Source organism: Vidua chalybeata, chromosome 9 (genome assembly GCF_026979565.1).
Source record: "Vidua chalybeata isolate OUT-0048 chromosome 9, bVidCha1 merged haplotype, whole genome shotgun sequence".
Lineage (NCBI taxonomy): Eukaryota > Metazoa > Chordata > Aves > Passeriformes > Viduidae > Vidua > Vidua chalybeata.
Genome location: NC_071538.1, coordinates 731,968 through 753,224, shown reverse-complemented (window position 1 = coordinate 753,224; position 21,257 = coordinate 731,968). Strand labels below are relative to the sequence as shown.

The following is a 21,257-nucleotide window of genomic DNA, read 5'->3' as shown; positions in this document are numbered from 1 at the left end:
GGGGAGGAGAAAAGAGAGAGGAGGAAATCGTGGCAGCCCCCAGAGGGGATGGATGCAGCAGGCTGAAAGTAGCGGTAATGTCACAGTGAGAAAATGAAGTATTTACAGGGAGAGAGGCCAGAGCTTGTCATCTTTCATTGAATTAGGAGTCTTTGAAATGTCTGATGGGAGAAGGAATAAGAGGAATTTGAAACCTGTGAAGTGAGGGAAGAGACTGAGCACAAGATTTGATGGCAGAACAGACTGGCTGTGGGAGGCTGGCTGTGGAGGAAAGCAGGTGATATGAAGGAAGTGTGCCTGGTATTTGCTGTATAAGGATGGGAAGACACTGGGAAGCACCCGGAGCGGGTGGTGGGGCAGAAATAAAGGAGATTTAGGTAGTGTAGATGTGGAAGGTGAATCTGAGTATCAACATACTGGCACAAGGAGAACAATGAAGAAGCAGGCATAAAAAACTAGTGAATCTTTCCGGGCAGCAAATGGAGAGAAGGCTACCAGAGAATCTACAATACCTGTGGATGGAGAAAAAGCGAAAGAAACAGTTGGGACCACAGAGCAGTAATAAAATTGCTGTATCACCACTTTGTGTCTGTCTTAAATCAGGAGAGGGTTTTTTTTAGCCCAGAGTATTTAATTTTTTTCCTTTTCAGGACAGAGGGGAGTGTGTGGTTTTAGACAGGAGTGTTGGTAGACAGGATTGCAGGTCAGCTGACAAAATGGAAAGTGGCAGGTTGTCAGATCAAAAATACCTGCCCAAGAGTTCGAAAGGCGTCTGGCATGGAAAAGGTGTGTGGAGAGGCAATTGCTCTCTTCCACCATACGCATAAGCAGCTAATTAGGATCAGTTGGATAGGGATGGCATAAGGAGCTGCTGCCTCACACAGGGTACAAAACTTCTTCCCACCGGGCACTGTGGGTATAAGCAGTGTACATGGATTTGAAATCTGCCATACACATTCTTGGGAGATGAAATCCATCAAAGACTATAAAATATGCAGATACAAATTGCAACCTTATGAGTTAGTGGGAGAACAAATCATTGCAGGCTGGGGGAATATTCTGAGGAAGCATATCCATGTATTAACATTTGTCTTAGAGTCTTCTCTGGGCACTTACTGTCACTCACTGTCAGTGACGGGGTACTGGACCAGACAGATCTCTAGAATCAGCAGATTTGGTTGTTCCTGGGCAAAATGGACCAGGGACCACTCAGACCTCGAATTCTAAAAATAAAACTTCCAGTGCATGATTTCTAAAGCAAGATATGCTCTGACTTCTCTTATATGTAACAATATATATGCTGTTAAATTATATAGTATCACACTGATTTTTTTTTTTTTTTTAATACTTAAATTCAGGGTTTAAGTCCAGAAAGATTCAACTGAGGATTTCTTCTTTAAAATTGATGCACTGATTGGATTTGAATAATGGTTGGTCATGTTCCAATGTTTCTGAGATTCTCTGGACGTCATATGAGTTTGTGGCTGTGATAAATGGAGTGCATCTTAAGCGTGTTGTTAAAAGGCTGGTTTACCACAAATGCCTTCTCTTCTACATATGCCCTGAAACAGAATTGTTTTGTAATGCTACATAACAGCATTTTTTTGCATGCTTGGGGTCAGATGACTCCATCAATCCTCTTTATATCAAGCCTTGCTTTGCATAGTGCTGCTGCTTGTGTGATGCTTTCTTCCTGTGGTCTGTCCTTTTTCCCCATAGCCAGGATGCTTGCTGAATGCAGGCTCGTCTATCAAGTGTATGTTTCTGACCCCTTCTTTTCCCTGGAGGAATAGGCTTACCAAATCTTTCCTTCTGTATTATTTTTTAATCAAACCAAGAGAAGACACAGCGGTAGCTGAAGCCATTATTGCTAACTTTGTATCTTGCAGTACTGAGACATCTGGGAATTGTCTTGGCTCTTACAGGCGTGCCCAGCTGAGAGCCAGCACAGCTTATTACAGCTCTTATGTCCACTGCCTTGTACTTGACAAAGAACCTGATAATCCACAGAGTGTTTGTGCCTGTTGTTGCCAGTAGGCCTGATGTCTGTGCCAGGCAACGGAATAGAAACTGTTCTGAACAGCAGAACTGAGTGCTGAAACGTGATGCACTGGGGGAGAGACAGCACAATTCCTGCAGGGAGAAATCCTGACTGGAATCTGCTGGAGCTCTCTGCAGGGACTGGTGAGCGTGTGGGCAGGGGCGGCTGCATTGATGCCACTTAATCGCATTTGCAAATGGCATTTGATGAAAGCCCTGAAAAGATTCTCAGCAAAAATAAACTGCCCACGTGGCTGTGTTCCCTCTCCCCCTTGAGCAAACAGCAGCAGGAAGCCGGCAGGAGATGGCTGGGGTGGGTTGGTGGAGGTGGTCACTGGTGGAGCCAAAAACCAAGCCAGGCAAAACCAATACAGGGCAGCATGGAGAGGTGCCGACAAGGAGAGAGGAGACTGAATCCCTAGAAGCAACAGCAAGGGATTATTGAGGGTCCTTGTGCCGAGTAGTGAAGTGGTAAAATGTCAGAAAAACGGCATGGAGATAAATCCAGGCTAACACATCTGAAGGGAGCATCATAATTTTACACGTGTTTCTTTGGATTGTCACAGCATGTGAGTGAGCTCTGTGGAAAGGTCAGCGGTCAGAAACAGTAAACTGGATCCTAAAACTGTTAGGGAAGCAGAAAAAAAGTAAAACTTAAAACATTCCCATCAGTTTCTGGAATGCGATGTGCAGTGCTAGTCCCATTCATAAATTTTAAAAGAAGTGTTTGAGCTGGAAAGGAACAGGAAGGGGATGCAGTGATGACCCAAGCTGTGGAAGGGTTTCTTTGAGGAAACTTACTGGGCGCCTTGCATAAGAAGAGGAGAGGATGGAGGGGGTATCACAGTGGAGCAGGAGGAAGCATTTTTTATGTTCTTCTGATGCTCCTTGGTTTTCATGATGGGTGAACCTAGAGGAAATTACTCGACCTGCTCTAAGACTGTGGATTGGGCTTGAAAACCTGTTGAAGTGTCTTTCATTTAGGAAAGCCTGCAGTTGATTAATCTATTTATTTTGGACTGTGCAAAGGTATTTCAGATGTGTTAAAGTCATTGCTATGCCACGATGCCTGGTTTGCACCACTGAACATAATTTGTGATTCAGGATGTGGTTTCAGGGGGAATGAATCTATTTGTTGCAAGTTTGAGCATTTGCACACTGTGATTCTGGTAGTTACAGCTATCAATCTTAAGTCTCTTAAAATTAAGAAAATTATTTTGCTTGTTTCATTTTTCATTTCCTTGTTTTCTTTTGTTTGTTTCTGCCTACCCCCAGCTGTTTCTTTGGTTATGTGCTTGGAATGACCCTGAAATGATTTAACCTTTCAGGGACATTCACTAGAAGACATTTGAATGCTGCCATGGGATTTGGGTGATTTGTGAAACCCTGATTAACAGGACATTTTGACTGATACCCATCTCTAAGCAGCAATGTGTTCAGTATCTTGGAGGAGAAAAGGCATATGACAGAGGTGTGATCTGAATATGGGGCTTTCTTTCTGTTAGCTTTGCTCTTTTCTGTGCAGTATTGGGCAAATAATCATTTCTTTGGTGACATTTTGTGGATCTGGAAATGATCAAAAAGGGGAGGGAAATGGTTAAGCTTTAAGAACATTTCTCCTCTCAGAAACAAACTTAACTGTAAAAGATGAAATCTCCTAATCCCAGAAGAGAACTTGTTTGTTTGCTTTTTCCTTTCTGAATATTCAGTTACCTGCTCCTCTATTAGAGGGGAGGATTTGATTTCAGTCTGTGTTAAAACATTTGGCATCCACAAGCTGGAATGCAGAGTGTTTGACTCCAAATGGTAATCGTTTCAGTTTTCATCATGTAAATGCCTGTACCGTTCCCAGCTTTTGTTGAAACTTAGGATATTGCTGATATCCTGGGACCCTCTGAGTTCTCTTGCATTTAAAAGCAAGCCAGACTCCTTTGAGATGATGGCATGATTGGGGTGGAGCTTGCTCATGCATACATCTCTGAGGCACAGACCAGGAAGGCTTGGAGCCATTAATCTGAGCTAGAACAGGCTCTTTCCACACCAGAATTCCACCCAGAAATTCTGGTGGCTGTGCTTGCTCGGTTGGTGGTGTCTGAGTACCCAGGCGAGACTGACCTGGACCAGACCTCCATCATCACAGTGGGAGGGCACTGGAACCTACATTTTATCTTTGTTTCTGTATTTTTCTCCTGATCCATCTCCTCCCCTCCATTCAGTATTCCCCAACCTTCCCAAGCCCTTGCAGCTGTCTCCTGGGTAGGGAGGGGAGGATGCAGGGCTGCCCCATGTCGGAAGAAACGTCCTTTGAATTCACAGTGGGCTGGGGAGGGCTGGACAGGACAGGGATGTTTTATTTTCTCTTCCTGGGGACAGGGTGGGATACAGGGGTGGCAGGAACGGCCTGGGGCACCCCGTCAGGTGAAGGTGGTGGAGACTGAAACACAGAGGCATTTCCACCCCATCCCAAGAGATCTGTGGTTCATGTAAACTTTTGCCATTGCCAGCAATTGCCAGCCATCACAGCTGCCAGAGACCTCACAGAGTCTGCAAAGAGAGATCTTTCTTCTGAGGTTCTTACATTTATAAAAGACTAAATGGTTTTTGATTCATTTTGATTTAAGGCTTCAATATTTGGAGTACAGAAGCAGCTTCAGAAGCTGATGATGGAACATGGTCCTACTTCTGTTTCTGGTTGGGTTTTTTTTTTTTTTTTGTTTCTCTTACCAAGATTGAGTTGAATTTTATCAACTCAGAAAAATGCAGTTCCAAAGCTTTTCTTTATGCCTCATGATGATTGGAGACGGGGGCTGAGGAGCTGTGGGGCCCTAGTAGCCACTGCTAGGAAAAGATAAAGTCTTGTTGCTTTCTGCAGCACGGGAATGGTGAGGGGCGTGGGTGTGGCTGGGCTGGCCCCGTGGGCTGAGTTCCTTCCTGCACTGGTGCAGGGCTGGGTTATGTTTCCTCTACCTTAAACCAGGGATCTGTGGCAAAGCTACAGCTGAGCTCTCACTGAAGAACGCTCTGAAGCTTGTCAAAAGCACCTTTTTTTGTGTGTTTTTTTTTTCCCTGTGGTTTTTTTTTGTAAGCACACTGTTCCCATTTAATCTTTGCTGTTGCTGCTGTTTATTCTAGTTCCCTGGGCTTTTTGCTAATATGAAGATGTTAGTGTAGCAAGCAGTTATTTATCCCTTCTGTCTGGGGTGGAGGAAGCGGGGGAGTGGTGGGGAATGGTTCAGTGCTGGTGTATTTCCTCAGTCAGCACATTCCCTTTCCTGGTCCCAGCACGCTTCTGTGTTCCACTTTGTATTTGCAAACCTCCATCTGGAGCACTGAGCAGCTGTCAGTGGAGCTCCTCATGCGAAAAGGAATTGAAGAACTAGCAAGACCACAAGAGCAGCTTTTGGAAGTGCATGGTTGGCTGGGCCCAGATGCCAGGGTAGGGGGGAACCCACAGAGATCAACCAAAACATCCATCAGAGGCAGCAGTGGGGGACACGGACGGGAGGCTGTCAAGGAGGGACAAGTCTGCTGGCTCTTATGTGCAGTTCTTAGTTAAATGTAGGATTAAATTTGCTGCTGGTGGAATTGCTGTGGCTCTAGCAGATTTAGGCTGTTAGAAAACATGAAGCTGCTGTAAACAGTAGGAAGTAAATAGTGATCTTTACATTCACTCTTTGCTCTTGGATTTCCTTGCATTGGTTTGTTCCTCTCTCATCAATATTCCTAGCAGGAGGTCCGAGGCTGCTTGTTTCTGGTAAGTGCCTGTAGAGATCCAGGTGATTGTTGATGGAAGGCATTGTGCTCTCTCTTGTGATGGAAGGAGACAGGGAATCACACCTGTGCACCTGGTTCTCCTTTTGGCAGCAGGATCTAAAATCTGCTTTAGAACTGCAGTCCCAAGTTGGCCTGCTTTAGAGCTAGAGTGCATGTGAAAAGTTACTGTACATAAGCAGAGCTGGAAGATTGTTTGAAAGACTCTTGCTCGCTTCTGAGAGCTCTGTGTAGACTGGCCAGGCTTGAATAGTCAATGTTAAGCTTGCAGCATACAAAGGGTCGGAAAGAAAAGTGTTTATTCTTCGTTTGCAGATGCAACCTTTTGTGCAGATTGCTGTGTGAGACACAGAGGTACTCTGTGTACCAGTGCCTAAATCAGCAAACTGATTTCAAACACAAAAACTGTAACTGGAAATAAATTACCTAGCCTGACATTTTTCATGGGGCTTATGTAGGCTGAAAGACTGCAGCTCCTTAGGGAGGAGGGGAACATTAAAAACTCGAGTGCTGTCTCCTGTTCTGTGTGCAGAACTCTGGGGTTTGAAGGAAGCGTGGGTGAAAGTTGTTCTTGCTTCCCAGAAGATGCTGCTTTCCCTTCCTTTGCCAAAACGCAGAATGTTTGCTCAGGTGACAGGATCAGTTAAAGTATAATAAATAACCAGAGTTAATATTTTACTTGCATTATTTACGAAGGTGTTGGATACTGACCAAGGCAATGAAACATGTAATAAATGCAGCTGGAGAATTATACTCCAGTAAATTTCAGATGAGCTTTATTTAACGATAAAGTGTAAAAAAAAACCCCACTGCAGTGAGAGAAGCCACTGTTTAGTAGCCACTGTAAATGTTTTAGTGCATTTTTAAGAAATAAGTATAGCACTTAGGCTGCTCTCACAGTTAAAGCACACCATAAAACAAGGATGAAGACTAAGAATGTCTGCAGGGCTCAGATGCACAAGATATGGAAGCACAGGTCCCAGCACCACTATTTTTTGAAAAGCTTCAAGTCTGATGGGTGGGATTTGAGGTACCAGAAACCACGGAGTTGCTGGATTTTGTCTTGCAAGTGGTGAGCCACAACAGCACACATCCTCCACAAGGGCAGCACCTTGGGGTCACAGCTAATTCTGGCTGACAGAGGCCGTGTTAAACCCCACAGCCAGAGGCTCGATTTAGACAGCTCCCCCTGAAGCTCTATTAGTGTGCTTTACTGCACCTTTCAGAGTGGGTTTTGGGGACAGGAACTTCAGGAGGCACCTGGCTGGCTTTGCAGCTCCAGGCAGACTGTGGGGATGGGCTCCCCTCTGCCAGCAGGAGCGGGGGGTGTGTGCTTTGCAGCACTGCTTGGGTTGGTTTTGGGTTTTTGTTTTTGGTGAGTTGACAGAGGTGCTTTTAGAAGGATTCTTTGCATCCAGGCATTCGAAGCTTAACTTTGTTTCCTTTGTTCTTGAAACCTTGGCCTTGTTCTCTCAGTTGCCTGCCGGAAATCAAGAGTTCTTGTTTGTAAAAGAAGAAAGTATCCACCTTGTTTCTGTCTTTGTCCCCTGTGCTTGTGGAAGAGCTGACATAAAAGTACATCTGTAATTTAGTGTTGTCACATATCTTCTCTCCAGCCAGAAATGCATCTAAATAAAGCCTTAGTACTCTTCTGAGCTCCAGACTCACCATTTTTCTTCATTTTACTGGCTCTCTCTAAGCCCTGAGAGCTGTTTGATTGCCTCCCTTTGCAGGCTGGCTGTAGGGCCTGGTCTTTAGCTGCTGCAGGAGTCACAGGGGCCATGCAGGCAGCCTCACATCCACCTACAGCTGCTCCTCACCCTCAGACTGTGAGATAACAGACCCTGCTGAATGCATTGTAAGAGCCGTGGCTTTAGAAAATGTCTGCACCAAACCTCCGAAAGTGTTTTCTGTAGAAAATCTCCACCTGGGAGTTCAAGTTCATTTTCTGTGTGCCTGTGGGTAGGAATTTTTTATTTTACCCACATTTTCCTGTGGGTAGGCTGTGTTGCTGGAATGACCTTTACTGCTCTGGATCCCAAAAGTTGGGATAGGAGCTGCAGGGCTGGGTGCTGGGGGACTGCAGTGGTCATGCAAAGCCCCTGGAAGGGACAGGGGAGTATTTTCTAACTGGGAACAAAACCAGTTTGGGGGTGAGCAAATTCCCTAGAAAGTCATGGGGTTTTTTGGGGCTTTCTTTTTGTTTGTAATTCTTGGGTAAGAAAAGCCCTTTTCTGAAAATGTGTATGACTAGGTGGTAATACCTTCCTCTCACCTCGGTATTTTAGGAGTGGTTTGTATGAACATTCTTTTGTTGGCTGTCCACACAAGGACACCATTGCTTGAATTTCAAGTTTCACATCCTGTTCTCTCAAAGCAGGATGATACAGAGAAGTGCAGGGCACAAGCAGCACTCTTTCTGAAGTGGCTACTTTCATGTTGTGCAGTGATAAAAGTATTCTAAAAGCAAAGTGGGACCCTCCAAGCCTCTGCAGGCCACTTAGATCTGAGATGATCTATCATCAGTGTTTGTCTCTGCTGCCCAAGATAAAAGTTTGGTAGAACAAATTGAAAAGTAAGTGAGCAATTTATTATCCAATGCAATACTTGTCTGTTGCCTTCCTTTGTAATTTGTAGTTGTCAGGGTCTTTTTCAGAGTAGCACAGCAGCCTTTTTGCAAGTGTCTAAATTACTTACACTGACATATTCTGTTTTTCATATCATACATTTTCAGAATGTGCCTATTCCTACTTTAATTTCTGTGATCTTCTAATGGAATTCAAGGGATTGGGAAAGTCTAGAGATAAAACTTTTAAAATTACTGTAAAATGCTCAAGATTTCTAATTTGGAGATGAAAATAGGGTTTTTTTTTCTCTTATTTCCTGTGGTGTGCATTCAGAATTGTGTGGCCTATGGGACTTTCACAAGTCTGGACTGTGCCTCCTTGCAGTTGCTGGTAAAGAGTCTGCAAGTTTGCTAATGCTGCTTGGAGCTGTCCCACTTCTCAGGGCAGAGTAGCAGGCGTGCACATCTTGTCAGTGCCAAATCTACGTGTCTTTTTAAATTCCTTGGGGATGGTGACTCAGCCATTTCCCTGGGCAGCCTGTTCCAGCATTTGCTAACCTTTTTAGTGGAGAAATTTTTGCTGATATCCAACCTAGACCTCCCCTGGCACAGCTTGAGGCCATTTTCTCTTGTGCTATTGCTTCTTGCCTGGGAGAAGAAGAGGCTGATCTCCACCTGGCTACCACTCCTTTTGGGGAGTTTTAGAGAGTGATAAGGTCTCCCCTGGGCCAGGATACCTGTTCATAGCTCCATGGAAGAGGGATGGATGTGATGAGGCTCTCAGCACAGCTGAGTCTGGGCTGTTTGCCTCAGGCCTGGCCCTTAGGGATCCATCCCAGGGCTGTCTCTGGAGGAGCTGCCTCTGCAGATGCAGGGCAGGAGGAGAGCTGGGGCAGCCCTGGCCCTGAGCAGCTCTGGCACACGGGCTCACTGGGCAGCTCTCACAGAGCTCAGCTGCTCTCAGGCCCGAGAGGATTCATTTCCCCTTGGCTTTGTAGGCTCAGCACACAGGCAGTGCTTTTATCAGCCTTTGTATTGATATTCGGGGGGTATTTGTAAGCTTCTGGTAAAGACCCTGAAAAATATTAATGTTGTTCTCTTTCCTTAGTCCTATATCCTTTTCCTTTACCTTAAGCTAAATTGACATTTCTGACTCCCATCAAGGAATTTATAGACTTGAGCCTTAAGTACAGAGCCATTGGATTATCTTAAAGAAAAACCAAAGTGAAAAGCTCCCAAACCAAGCAAGCCCCAGGAAAATCTGTTATCCATCCTGACAAGATCAGGTCACTCCTTGTTATGAAATTATTCGAGTCAAATGCTTTAATTAGCATCTGCCTTCCCATTACTGTGCTTCCTCACCGTCTTCCCATTGGAGAGAGCAGTGTGGATGCTGATCTGAAGGCTTAGGAAGTGCTCTGCAGTATCTGATGTTTAACTGAAGCAGGGAGCAGCAGTGCCAGCTCTTCTCCTCACATGCAGCTAAGGGTGTTCTGGGTATTAAAACGGTATTTTTAGTTATCAGATCTGTTCCTAGGTAAGATAGGTAACCATCTTCTCCCTGGCTTCCCTGTCAGCATGTTTTGGAATGACAGTAGGTGCACCAGGAGCCAGCATTCTGGTGGTGAATGTCTTGCTTCAAAATGCATAAGATTGGAGATGCATACATTCCTCCCTAATTGCAGGAAATTGCAGATCCCAGCAAAATTTGGAATGCAGCTGCTTGTATAATTACATCTTCTGTCAATTGCTATAGCTCAGCTTTACAGCCCTTCTAAAATATCTTCATAGTTTATGGGACAAATAATGCCCCTGTTAATGTTACTTTGGGATCACCCCTTTCATTTATTCACCACCAGTTCCAAAGGACTGAGATTTTTCCTCATGCCGAACTAATAGCAAGTGTTAAAAATTAGTGATTATATTAAGGTGACATTTTGCTTTAGCTGCTGTAATTATTGTTAAGCCAAAAGACATCATTTAAATTTCTTCCTGTTGCTGGGGTTGGGTTTAGTAAGAAGTACCCATTCCTGTACCTCAGGACAGTTTGATTTTGGTTACGTGCAAACCATTCCATTTTATGGCCTTTGGAAATAGAGGGTAATGGGTCATGGAAAAGTTGTTAGGTTATTGGCAACTAAGTGTTGCTATGTGCCACTGGTCATTGAAGGACAGGTGAGATATAGATCCCAATTCAGAGTTTAATGAAACGTGCTGGCACCACTTATACCACCATCACAGGTGGGAAATGGTTGAAAGGTTGGAAAGGATTAACGGAAGGCTGATAAAGGAATTCATTTGGTCTGGCTTTTTGAGAAGTGAGAAAAGTGTAATTTAACCAAAGCAAAGTTCCTAGCTGGACCATGTTCTGCAAATCCCTAGGCAGCAGTGGGATTTTGAGGGTATTAGACTTTGGCTGAAAGATGGTATGAGCAGACCCAGTGGCTGAGGTGGAACTTGCTGAAAAGGGGTGTGTTTCAAACCATAATTGCATTTCACTGCTGGGCTAGTGCAGTGATAGGGTAGTATTTGAATCTGCTGGAGTCTGTGTTTAGAAACCCAAAACTATATGTTTCTAGTTTACCAAAATGTAGCAGAACATTGCAGAAATTACCAGGTGAGAGACTGTAGCCTGTGCTTTGTGATAGATTAGGCTATTCAAACAGTTTATTATGACTTTAATCCTCCAGTGCAAGAAAACTGGCATTAAATGGGCTATTTCAAGTCTCTTTGTGTACAATCAATGCTCTTATGAGAAGAAAGAAACCTCATTTAGAAAGGACAGTGTGGGAAGTCTTCAGCTATTAAAATAGAAAGGGATGGTTTCTAGCTTTTTAAACTGGTTAGTTTTGAGTATGTAGAAATTGCAGCAGAAAATTAAAACCCTTGAAAGCTGACAGCAGAGAAGCTTGATTCAATGAGACAAGGTTTATAGAGCTGCAGTACTAACTCTGTAACTTCCTTACAGGCTTGAAATTACATTTGGGCAAGTTACTATAAGACATGAATTTGAAATTAGGGTAAGGTGTTTTTTATAGTAGAACACCTGCTTACTCAGTGTTGTAGTGTTTCCAGAACAGCTGATTTCAGATATTGCTTTGGCTTTAACCTGTGAGCTTTTGTATATAAGCAGCAAATGCCTTTAGATTATTTCCTGAAGATTGGGGGCCTGATTTTCCTTCTCAGCAAATGTCTGAACTTCATGGGTTCTGCAGGGTCCTGTTCCCCCTGCTTTATTATTTTTCCCAGCAGTAGGAGCTGCAGGATTTGATTTTCCGTCAATTATGCATTCACAGCATCCCTTGAAGTAGTGCCTTTCTCTGCTCCTCTGAGCCTGAATGGGTCACTCTCCACAGCTAAGGAAGGAAAGCATTTGTTAAACCCTCAATCATCATTGTTAAAAAAAAAAAAAAAAAAAAAAAGCAAACATTTTTGTTAAAAGAAACTGGTGCCCCAGCCAAATTATTGTTCATTGTTAAATAAGGCTAAAGCCCTCACCCTATTTATGTGTGAAAAAAGCTTTGTTTTTATGTCTTTGGGGTCACACAGGCTTCTTGGGTTATTGATTTTCGTTCTGTACAAAGAGAAGCAGTGCTGGCATGTTCAGTTCTTGCTGTCTCTGAGGATATTTGAGACAAACTCTGCTTGGGCATCCTCTCTGGATGCTGCTTTTTTATGGCTACTCCATGTGCAGCAAGGTACAGAATGCATGTTGAACAGTGAGGAAATCCTTGCACAGGAACACAAAGGGCTTGTGGGTGGGAATCCTGGGATCCCTCTGGCTGTTTTGGTTGTATTCTACTTTCTTTTCATATTTACAGGTATTTCTCCTCTATTTAGAGGGGACTCTGCTCTTCCCCCTACTATGTTATTGATACTTCTGCTTATTATTTCCTTTTGCTCATTTCTTTTGTACTTGATGCTGGTTTTTAAGTGCTTACAAGGAAGACTTTCTTAAAAGTAGTCTGCAAATCCTTCTTTATCTCTTTTTCTGTATCCTGTTTTCTGTATCCCAGACAGACTGTCAGCTGGGATTGCAGCTCTGCAAGGCTTTTCTTGGGGGCTGGTATGGAAAAAACACTAAACTGAAAGGCAACACAAGGTATAAATAATGATCCTTTATCAAGTGTTTGTACCAATTAAAGACAAGTGCTTGTAAGGTTCAGCCCCTGGACTGATTTGGATTCCACTCTGGAAAGAGAGAGCTCCTAAAGCAGTGTTAATTTGCCATTCCTGGTTTCCAGTGGCTGGCTGTCAGGATTTCTGCTCAGCATCCATCCCAGCGATATCTCCGTGCTTATCCTGCTTTCATTCCTCACTTACAGATCTTTATCTAAAATTGATTCTTGTCTGTTGAATTAGAGTCTCCTGAGCTTGCATGGAGGCTGGGAGCCCTGGGCAGCTCCTCCAGGCTGGTGAATCCATTGCTGGAGATGTTGTGATGTGCTGGGGAGCTGTTTGGAGCCAGGGTGGAGAGTGCACTGGCTGGCCTGGCAGGTCTCCTCTGTTCCTGCAGTCTGACCCTACATTAATCTTACATTGCCAAGCATGTAATATTTCACTTCATCCTTTTCAAATCCCCAGGCATAGGGCCCTTCTTAGACATGATGGGTTTAAAATAAAACTTGGAAATGAGCAGCCTTTGGGAATACAAAGTTCTGCAAGTCAGATGCTGTTTGGTGCCTTCAGAGTTTATGAAATGTGCTGGGTTATTATGCCCTGGTGGCCAAGGAGCATGACTTGGTGGCTTGGATATTTTGTCCGTTTATATTTCCTAATTTCCTTTCGCTCCCCAACCCCAGAAGACAAGATCTGAGATTTTTTTCTGTTTGTTCCTTGTGTCTGGGAGCACAAAGGAGGCTCCCAAGCTCATTGTGTTTTCTGGCAAAGGCAGTCATCACAGTTTGTAGTATCTGTACAGCTTGGCAAGGATAATTTGTATTTCATCCTCTATGCATATGGGGTCTTCTCCCTGTTCATAAGGGAAATATGAGAGGAGGAGTGGACAGATAGGACTGGAGACAGAAAATGTGCCATTTCTAGGCTTGTGCAGTGTATTTTTTTCTGAACAATACTATTCTAGCTGTTTCTGCAAAACTCCTAGAATAATATGAAGAGATTGTGATTTAAAAGTAATGACACGATTCTGGTCTTTTATCATCCACTTCAAAAGAAATTCCAGCCATTTGTTTGCTATTCCTTCTTTGAAGCTGGCAGCAGTACAATCATAAAATGGAAATGCTCCTATGATTCCCCCTCCTCTTCCTGGAAGTAGATGTTTGGACCTTTCCTTGCTGCTGCTTTTTAAACCTTCCATCTCTAGCCAGTGGCTTCCTTCAAGGATGCAACTGTGAGGCTTTCAGGTTGCCATGTGAAGTTTCAACAAGCTGAAATGTTGACTTCCAGCATTTGGGAGATTGTCACTTCAGCTAGGTCATTACTGGAAATGATGTAAGGAACATGATATGGTTATCTAGATCTCTTAGCATCTCTTTGGGATGTCTTGCGTGTTGGTTACATTCTCTCTGAATAAATTCACATTCAGCTTGCTTTTCAGCAGAAAAAGAAATCATTTGTGTGTAATTTTTACTGCACTTTTTTATTAGTGAGTTATTAAAAATGGGAGAGAGATCAGCCTCTCTGGCATGATTCCAGACCCTGGAATGAAACACAGAGCTCTGGGAAGCTCATTACCAGAAAGGTGCAGGCAAGTGTGAGGGAGCTGAGGGGCTGGAAGGTCTCCTTTTGAGGAGGGATCAGCTGAGCTGAGTGTGTGGGGCGTCCAAGCAGGTGATGGAAGCAGAGCTTCGCTAGGTGGGCAGCAGGAGGAGTGGGGTTGTCCACAGGGCAAATTGTCACATGGCCAGGGGAGGTGAATGGGGTAACACTGTTCTGGCCTCAAAGCTGTGGAACATGCAAAGAAACTGAAAGGCAGCTTCCTCAAAAGATGCAATGTTACCTTTGCCGTGATTTGCCCACTCGAGTCACTGTTACAAGATTTATTCAAAGCCAGAGGATTCCCAGGGCTGAAAATAGGTGAGGTAGTACTGGCTGTTCTTTTCATTCAGCTAGCTATCTTTGGGTAGAAGACATTTCAGAGGAGGTTGGGCTGAGGAGGTGCTGGAGGAGTTAATCATGTGTGTAGGTGCTTGCAGGCTCAAAGCCTCTTCTGTGCATTGGTGCAGGAGTTAATCCACCACGGTGGATTAACCAAGCTGCCTGCTCAGCCTGGTGTTTGGATGTGCCTCCCCTTTGGATATTCCCCTTTCCAGCTCTGTACTGGGCCCATCCTTTTCTGCTTTGGCTTGGCCATTTTCCTCAATCAGATGCCAGCCTGAATGGTTTTGTGGAGGCAGCATCTCAGTGATGTCCCAGGGAGATGGTAAATCCTTTCCATACCTGCCCAGTGTCCTGCCTGGCTTGGTTCCACCATGCCGCCACCAGTCTCTGCCCACCCTCCAGCCGATGTTGGAGAGGTCTGTTTCATGACAGTGCTTGTTCCTTTGCACATTCCTGCTTGTGGATGTGCCAGCAGGATCTGTGCCTGTGCACACTGCAGCCCTTAGCACCGTGCCAGCTTTGGGGAGGACAGCCCAGGCTAGCTGTCACTTTGGTCCCTTTTCAGTCTGATCTCAGATGCAATACTGCTCCCTGCAACTCCACTGGTTTGTTGGCTTCTTCTTAGAATATCTAAGTCATTACAGTTTTCCTGTTAGCTTTTAGTTCCTAATACCTTTTGAAGACTGAAGTTATCTAAAGGAAAACATCTGGGCACACTCAGGGCAGTTTGGCCACTGTCCTGTCCCAAAGAGCAGCCATGAAATTAAGAGCTGGGAAGGGAGAAGCCAACCCCCTGCAGACCAGGATATGTGTCAGTTTGAAGATGCTGATTCTTCATCAGCCGATTCCCTCTGTGGTTGGAGTGAATTTCTCAAAGTGCACCGGGTCCCTTTTGGATGAGGATGGTTCTGTACAACTGGAAAAGATGATTATCATGTTGTATTTATTTGGAGAGGATGTGCAGCAGTTTTCAGACGGCACTACACACCTAATTGGGAATTCAAATTCCAGCTGGTAGATTGAGGCTGAAAGGCAGAGCTGTGGGATGGAAATGGGCAGGCACAAATTGCTGAGGCTCCTAATCTTTTACAATATGTTTGTTTAATACAAAGTGGTCTATTGAGATTGTTTTGCAGAGTAGAATAATCATTGTGTGCTGACTAATGGGAGACAGCAAGCTGTTAAAGAGCATCAATTAACCATACGGGAGGAGATTATTGAGTATTTTCACAAGCATTCAGGATGTGAAGAGTAAAGGATATTGCTTGAAGGTAACCCTCGGAGATTTTTAGCAGTTGAAATCTATAAACTGCAACAAAAGTATCTGTGGCCATACATATGTTTGCAGAGCCTTCCAAGAAGAACAGAACTGGAGTTAGCTTTCCAGTTCCAGATTGTGCTGATAGGAAATAAACAGTGCTTTGCTGAACTTGTTATCTTATTTAATATTGATAATTTTAAAAAATTCCCCTCTTTAGTTTTATCTGATGTTATCTCAGGAAACACTGCTCCTCTTTATAGCAGATGGCATGTGCAACATCCTTCTGATACTTGGGTGTAGGTTCTGTTACACTTCAGTTTCCCTGGCTCCAGGGCTGTTGTCCTTGTCCTTGCAACTGCTCCTGCTTCCCTGTAGTAATTCCTATCCCTGCTGGGGGTTAGAACTCGATGCACTCAGTGCTGAGAGGAGCATGCTGCTCCTCCATCATGTGCCTTGCTTAATGGATAATAAAATTCTCCAGTTTTGACTGGTGGAGAGTATGAAAACCTATGTTTCATTAAGAATGCTTTTATACAGCCTTACTGTGCTTCTGCTGGAGTTTAATGTGAAAAATAAATAACATCTTGTGGGCTCTGTTTGCTGACTGATGTTGTTGTTTGTAACTGATTGGAAATTTTTCCCATCCTGGATTCCAGTGTTAAATCCACTTTGTGCAAACATCATTTTCCATTTATTCATTGGCTGTGGGGAGAACAGATAACACTGAATTTATTTTTTCAGTTTTGTTCCTTCTGAAGTGGTGTTAGAGGATTGCGCCTCAGTTATTCTTACAGCCAACAGCAAGAGATGTCCCTGGGATTCCTTGGGGATTATGATAAAGAGGGACCCCTGGTTCTTGGACAAGGACAAAGATAGACTTCCCTCAGCTTCAAGTCTCTGTTCAAATGCCTTATTCAACAGAGGTCTCCTTTGACAGATGGTTCTGCATCGATAAAGCCTCTAATGTGTTAGTAAAAATTCAGAGAAATTTACTCCTTTTCTGATTTGATTGATTTTCTTAATCTTCTTTAAGCCAAGGCTGAGGGGTGAGAATAACTCATCAGAAGACTATGGAGAGGATTAATTACTTGGCTGCAAAACTCATGAAGATATTCTGAAGGAAGATGTGGGATGAGTGAGCGAAGCTGTGGTGAAGCTGGTGTCAGTGGAGGAGTTTAACTGTGACTGCAGCCGTCACCCCTGCAGTGTTTCACTGTCAGAGAGGGCAGACTGATCCCCTGCATGTCATACCCTTTGGAACTTGTTTCAGTAATAAAACCTTCCCCCCTGATCTGGGGGATAAAAATCCTTTTCTTCTCACAGAGAGCAGCTGGTCTGACCCTGAGCAGCTGTAGCTCGACAGGGGGAAATGCTGCAGGTGCTTCACTACCTTAGGACTCTTGTCCTTGCAGCTGGGGCTGCTTTGAGCTCTGCCTGATCTCTGATGCTTCAGAGAACTGCCAAAATATCCCTGACTTCACAGGGAACTTGTCAAAGCTGTGATGTCTGATGTACCGATATCTTAATGCAGATCTGCAGATTTAAAACCCCAAGGAGTTGTTCAGCTTCACCCACGGGCAGGAAGGGGAGGGGTTGCAGAGCAATTTCGAGGCTGGAAGGGGTATCATTAGCACTGAGCTTGACCTGAGCTGAGCTTTGGCCAAAGGATTCATCCCTGGAGCTGCATTGAAGCATTTCATGGTTCATTATCCTCACAGTAGGAAACAGTGTCTTACTCTGAAGCTGAATATCTTAACTCGAATTTTGATCTTCTTACGGCTTTGTCAGCAAAGTCTGAACTTTACCACCTTTTTTTCCCACTTCCTTTTAGGAAGTAAAACAAACTGTGTGTCTGTCTCCATGAATGGAATATTTTGAACTCTCTAAGTTTCACAGTCTACGGTTTGTTTTCTGGCAGTGGGTCACTGGATGCCCTGCCTGTGAATCCTCTGTTTCCCGGTGGATTTTTGAGGCACAAACTCCAGAACTGTGCACAAGTCCCAGGAGAGCTCTGGGATTTATGCAGGTTGCCGAGGCAGCATTGCTTTTGGGAAACTTTGCTGCTTTTTGACTAAGTTGATTTGGCAGCTCTTTGCCATAGCAGAAACAGAAAATCCCATTGGGGCAAGAACCATTTCCCTGAAGGCCTTAGCAGGGTACCTCTTTTACAGATGTTTCCCCACTGACAAGTGCATTTTGAGATGAGTCACTGAATTCATATTTAATCCACTAGTAAAATTGGCAAGGCAATTACCGTCTTGCAAGTTCTTCAAATCAAATTGTTAGAGAACATTAAATCAAATGCTTTGGAAAAATCCCAGTATATACAATTGCTTTTATAATCCAGACTGTGATGCTGTCACAAAAAAAGCTTTTATTTTATTGGGGTTTGTCTCCAGTGAAAGTGTGCTGCCTGGTACTCATTTGGGTCTTGGCCTCTGCTTGACTCTGTTCCATTATATTCCTTTTCCTAATTGTTACCTGAGAACTGAGAATTAAGGAATTGCTTGCTTACAGTTGTCACCCCTACTTTTCACCATTGCCAAGCGCAGGAAACATTTGCAAACGGAAATAATGCTGCTGTTCACCAGGCAATTAATCTGTTATGACAACCTGGTGGCTCATAGCACGCAGGGATGCAGGTGACTGCTGGGTCTCCCTTTTTGCTGTGTGTGTTTTGCTCTGAAGCCACCCCACCCACTCCCCAGTGAGAGGGAAGAATGCAGACTATGTAAATCATCACTGGAGGGGCTGCTGGACTGGGAATCTGCAAACAAATGACTACAGGCAGCTCTCTGGGTACTGAGGCTGCTGCCTGGCTGAAAGCACACGATGGCTTAATTCAGTTTGCTCTGCCACATGCTTAAGTTTACACTCACAGCTGGCTCCTCTTTTTGGTAGGTCCTAGTCCAAACATGACGTTTTGTGTTGTTTCCTGGGGGGAGGATTTCTTTCACAGAAATGTGCCCTACTCTTCCCTTCCTGTTCTTTTTCTTCCCTCTACAGGTGGCAACAAGAGAAGAGCTACAGAAGGAGAGGTTCTCTGCCACTGCTAGAAAGATACGGGAAAGCATTGAACTAAAACTGGGAGGGGTCACATCCCTCTGTGCTCCAAAGAAAAACAAGAGACATGGTTTGTGCAGGCTGGTGCTGAGGAGCAAACACCCTGCTGGCAAAATGAGCTTAGGTCGGTGTGTGTCCAAGGAGGCTGCTGAGGCTGTCAGTGCTGCAGAGGTGATCACAGAGCTGCAGGTGAGAGAGGCCAGCCTGCAGAGAGAGCTGCAGCAGCTGCGGCAGCAGTGCAGGCACAGGCTGGATAGAATTGCAGGAGGCTTGGAGGGAGTGATTTGTATCTCCCCTTGAAGAGAGAAACCTGGGCTGGAAGAAGCAAGGGGGTAGAGTGGCTTGGTCACGTGTGTGAGCTGAGGAGCCAAATGTAATTTCTAATTCTTTAGCCTGGGAATCATAACTTGTTACTGCTTTGTGAGTTGTACTGGGACCACAACCTCAGTGCTCTCTCTGCAGCCCCTTTATTGCTAACCCTGCCAATTAAATTCTGCATTAGGCCTTGGTGGGAGTGTGCATAAATCTCCCTTTTATCTTCTGGATTTCTAGTTCTTCTGCCAAGCCCCGGGCTCTTTCACAGTGCTCAGCTGCGAGGCACGGCGTACATCGAGGCTGTGCATTGAAGTACTGATTGCATTCAATATTTTCCAGCAATTGGAAGAGTTCATTAGTCAGAAAAATCCAAGTATTGGAGAACATGAAAAATACCAAGGCTTAGAGAGACTGGAAATATTCAGGAGTGTGTTGTTTTAATTCAGCTGCTCGGAGTATTTGTGGCAGCTATAATGTAGTCACAATAAAGAAAAACAAATGCCTAATAATAAATAAAGCACTGCACTGATTTCATTTACTGGTGTGATGCACTTGAAGTAATTGGGTTCTCAAAGAGAACAAACTAGAAACCCATTCCATCAGCTTATGAGTCACAATGAGACGGATAACTTACAGACCTGCTATAGGGAGTGTCTGTGCTACAGAAACACGACCTTAACCTCCAAGCTTAGAGCTTGGAGGAGTCTCCAAGCTCTGTCTCTGAAGGCTTCTTCCCTTGGAACAGTGAAATGCCTTTCCTTTGGCCTTAATTTCCTACCCTTTTCTGGTTTGCTTTCACCAAGGAATATTGTTTTTTGTTCTAATTGTACACTTTGAGGAATAAATAATATTTAAAGAAACTGGTCTGCTTTTCATTTGTGAATTGCCATGAGCAGTGGGATTTCTTTTGTCTGGGGAAGCAGCCCCTGGGAGCAGGGTGTTTGTGTGTGTGTTGTGCAAGGCTGTCAGTCACAGCCAGTGTTCCTGCTGGCAGCTGACACTGGGAGTGACACACAGTCCTGGAGCAGAAAAACCCTGTGGGACTGGCAAGATCCATGTCTGGGGCAGGTGGCCCCAGGCTGCTGCTCCTGGAAGAGTCTCCGTGGCTTTGCAAAGCCAATCCACACCACTCTGCTTTCCAAGCCATCTCTGTAGGTGCAGGGTACCTGTTTCAGGCTGGTACAACTTTGGGCAGGTGTTGGCTCCAGGACTGTTGGCATTTAATGTACAAGGGGACTCATTCAGACACGGGTTTCAGAGAAGATTATTTGTGAATGGGAGTGAAGCAGTATATCCCAGAACTAGCAAGAGTGCAGCACCAGTCTCTCTCTCTTGGAGTATTTTATATATCCTCCTTTAGCTTTTATACAGGGAAATTTTCATACTGCATCGTATTTAGGTTTAAAATGTTGCCCTCAAAAGATCTTTCCTTCTCCTGGGATATTCCGCAGAGAAGAGTGGGCAAATATTCAAGAGCTCTCAGATTCCAGTGCCGGTCTAGCTCGTGCACTGAACCTGACAGGAGTCACTTGGGGATGACTGATTTCCTGGGATCAGCCCTTTGTCACCACACACACACTGAGTGCCCTGTGCTTCGGTGTCCAGCCGAGGGCCCCCTGCAGCAGAGATTGCAACTGGCAGCACCTTGCCCCTGCTTGACCCTGAAGAAGTGGTTTTTTCTCAGGTCAAGAATGGCAGTGCTCAGTGTGTCTGTACAACGTGTGTGTGATGTGCAAAGTGCCCACAGTGAGTGGCAGAAATCTGCATGGCACAAGCCACTCTGCTGGAGTGGCCACACGGGAGCTGTCAGGAGAGCCAGTGGGCTGGAGCTGCTTGTCCTGGAGTGTCCATCGGGAGGGGCTGCAGCTGAGGCAGCTGAAAGGTTCACCTTTCCACCTGGGGTGCTGCGAGCGTGGCCGAGTCCTGTTTGGATCTTCTGGCATCGATTCTGCACTGCCTTGTGTTTCAGGTACCAATTAGCTTAAACCAGAACAGCTGCTCTGCGGGCCCTGGTGAAGGTCAGCGGTCTGTTCTGAGCTGGCAGTGGTTTTAAAGAAAGTATTGCAGCTTCCTCTTTCCTTTGCCTCTCTTCTCAGCACAGAGTGTGCAAAGTGGGAGATGCTATGAGGGCTTAGTGCTCTCCCACACAGAGTTTTGGAGGGTCATTTTTCCTTTTAAAAA

The 21,257-nt window shown here is 44.7% G+C and overlaps 1 protein-coding gene across 1 annotated transcript in view; it reads left to right on the top strand.

Annotated features, from left to right (window-relative positions):
* TEDC1 (tubulin epsilon and delta complex 1) overlaps positions 1 to 19,930 on the top strand; it is a 66,098-nt gene extending 46,168 nt beyond the window's left edge. Inside the window, exon 8 of the mRNA XM_053950911.1 lies at positions 18,705 to 19,930. Within this exon, the coding sequence (XP_053806886.1) occupies positions 18,705 to 19,061 (357 nt within the window). The 3' untranslated portion in view covers positions 19,062 to 19,930. The remainder of the gene's footprint in view (positions 1 to 18,704) is intronic.
* Positions 19,931 to 21,257: the final 1,327 nt, after the last annotated feature.